The 1,907-nt window shown below is 40.8% G+C and overlaps 1 protein-coding gene across 1 annotated transcript in view; it reads right to left on the reverse strand.

The window, feature by feature from the left end:
- LOC118420078 (CWF19-like protein 2) overlaps nt 1-1,907 on the reverse strand; it is a 16,483-nt gene that overhangs the window by 10,314 nt on the left and 4,262 nt on the right. Inside the window, exons 5-8 of the mRNA XM_035826782.1 lie at nt 1,474-1,576; nt 847-959; nt 312-488; nt 200-216 (exon numbers count right to left, since the gene is read on the reverse strand). Of these exons, the coding sequence (XP_035682675.1) occupies nt 200-216; nt 312-488; nt 847-959; nt 1,474-1,576 (410 nt within the window). The remainder of the gene's footprint in view (nt 1-199; nt 217-311; nt 489-846; nt 960-1,473; nt 1,577-1,907) is intronic.

Below are 1,907 nucleotides of genomic sequence, written 5' to 3' on the forward strand. Positions count from 1 at the left end.
ATGAATTGCATGCTCAAGTATGAGTTGGGTGATGTTTATCTTGTATTTATGAAGATGATACAGGCAATACTTTGTGAGCATTCTGTGGCATTGAATGGCTGAGTGGTAATCCTTCCTCCCAGGTGTGAAAACAGTTTGGAGACTTTGGCTTGGGAGCTAAAAGGCTTTAAAAAAAAGGCTCCGCCCTCTAAAACCATGCCCTAGAGTGGACACCCGCTGGATGACAACCCACAGCACCTATTTATGGCCTCTACAAGGCTATGGGACTAACTCTATCTTTTTAACCTTTTACAGATGATCTACAGCACTTACCTGTGCCTGTCTCCATGATTTCCTCTGTCTCCGGATGCAGACTTTCTCCACCTGCTCTCCCTGTCTGCAGATGACCTCTGATGACCTCTGTCCCTGTCACCATCCTGTGATGACCTTTGATGACCTCTTTCCTTCTCTTCTGCATCTGCCAACATCTGCTGGAACTTCTCAACAGACTGAAAGATACAAGTTTGTTCAACATTGTAAATGCTTTGATTTAATTCCATGGTACCGGTATAGAAAAGATGGACTACTACTACTACTGCTACTACTACTACTACTACACAGTGGACTACTACTATAGAAAAGATGGAGTGCTTGCAGGGGTTTTAGGCTTGCAGTATCACTATAGTCACATACTGCACAATGGACCGGAGGTCATTATGAAAACATAGACATAAATCACCATTAAAATTTGAAGAATTACAGTATGCAGACTGAGAAAGAAGAAAAGATTGTCTGTCACCAAAGTCTATTCTTATTGGTGATTGATCTAGAATAGCATGGACCCAAGACATTATCATAATAGCTTACCCCCCATCTCTGCTCTACAATATCTTCTAATGACCTCCCTTCTTCCTCTGCCTGTTCCTTGGCTCTCTTGTACTGCCTCCTCAGCCAATCAGCACCTCCATCATACACACCAACTGGAAAGGAAACATAATCAACTTTGGCAGTAGTGAACCAGTCATTTTTGCAGTGTTGCTGGATTTTGAAAGAAGGTTCCCGTAATGTGACCATGTGCTTGGCTCGCTTATGGCGGTAGGACATCTATTTTCACAAACATATTAAAGTTCTTTTCTGGCCCATTGGCTGTGATTAATAAAGTTAAATTGCCATTTAGCGTGGTTTTAGATGATACTCGTATACAACAAGAAATAGAAGTAAAAAAGGGTTCTCAACGTTCCACCAGACTTAAACCGAAACTTATAGCAAGTCCAATTCCGGTTCGGCGTACCGGTACGCACCACTACAAGTTTGACTGAAAAAAAAGGAATCTTTTTTGTATGATTAACTGCACCAGTTACATTACAAGTCAAAATTTACAGAAAACATACCTATGATAAAGGTCTGATCTATCTATGCTACATCAAAATTTTCTCAGCCTTCCCTATTTTCTCCCTCCCTCCTAAAGCACCATTTCTTGGCAATGCCTCCTACCTGTACGTTTGGGCATATCCTTAACCTTGCTTGGTGCCTCCTCTGGCAGACCGGTGCCTCCATCTCTCCAGTAGGGGTTCAATTCTCTCGCATGCTGTCCAGGCTAGGGGAAAGAGAAAAAAACGAACAACAATACTCAAACAAAATGAAAAAAAAGTCTTCTAACTTGTTCATTGCTGGTGGATAATATTAACCTTGCATATATAGAAATATGTTTGGGACCACATTGTTAGCAGTGACACCTAGCTGATGCAGTGCAAATTACATGTAGAACCAGTCAGTATTGCCCTGAGAAAGGTGACAGATAGTCACCACCATGTCCACTGTGATTGGTTGTGAATTTTAAAAAAAAGGCTACTTAACCTCTAAACAATTCAGTATGATCCCTTAAAATTTCTTGGCTTTATAATTAAAATGGGTTTTTAAAACTATTT

This window comes from Branchiostoma floridae, chromosome 7, assembly GCF_000003815.2.
Source record: "Branchiostoma floridae strain S238N-H82 chromosome 7, Bfl_VNyyK, whole genome shotgun sequence".
NCBI lineage: Eukaryota > Metazoa > Chordata > Leptocardii > Amphioxiformes > Branchiostomatidae > Branchiostoma > Branchiostoma floridae.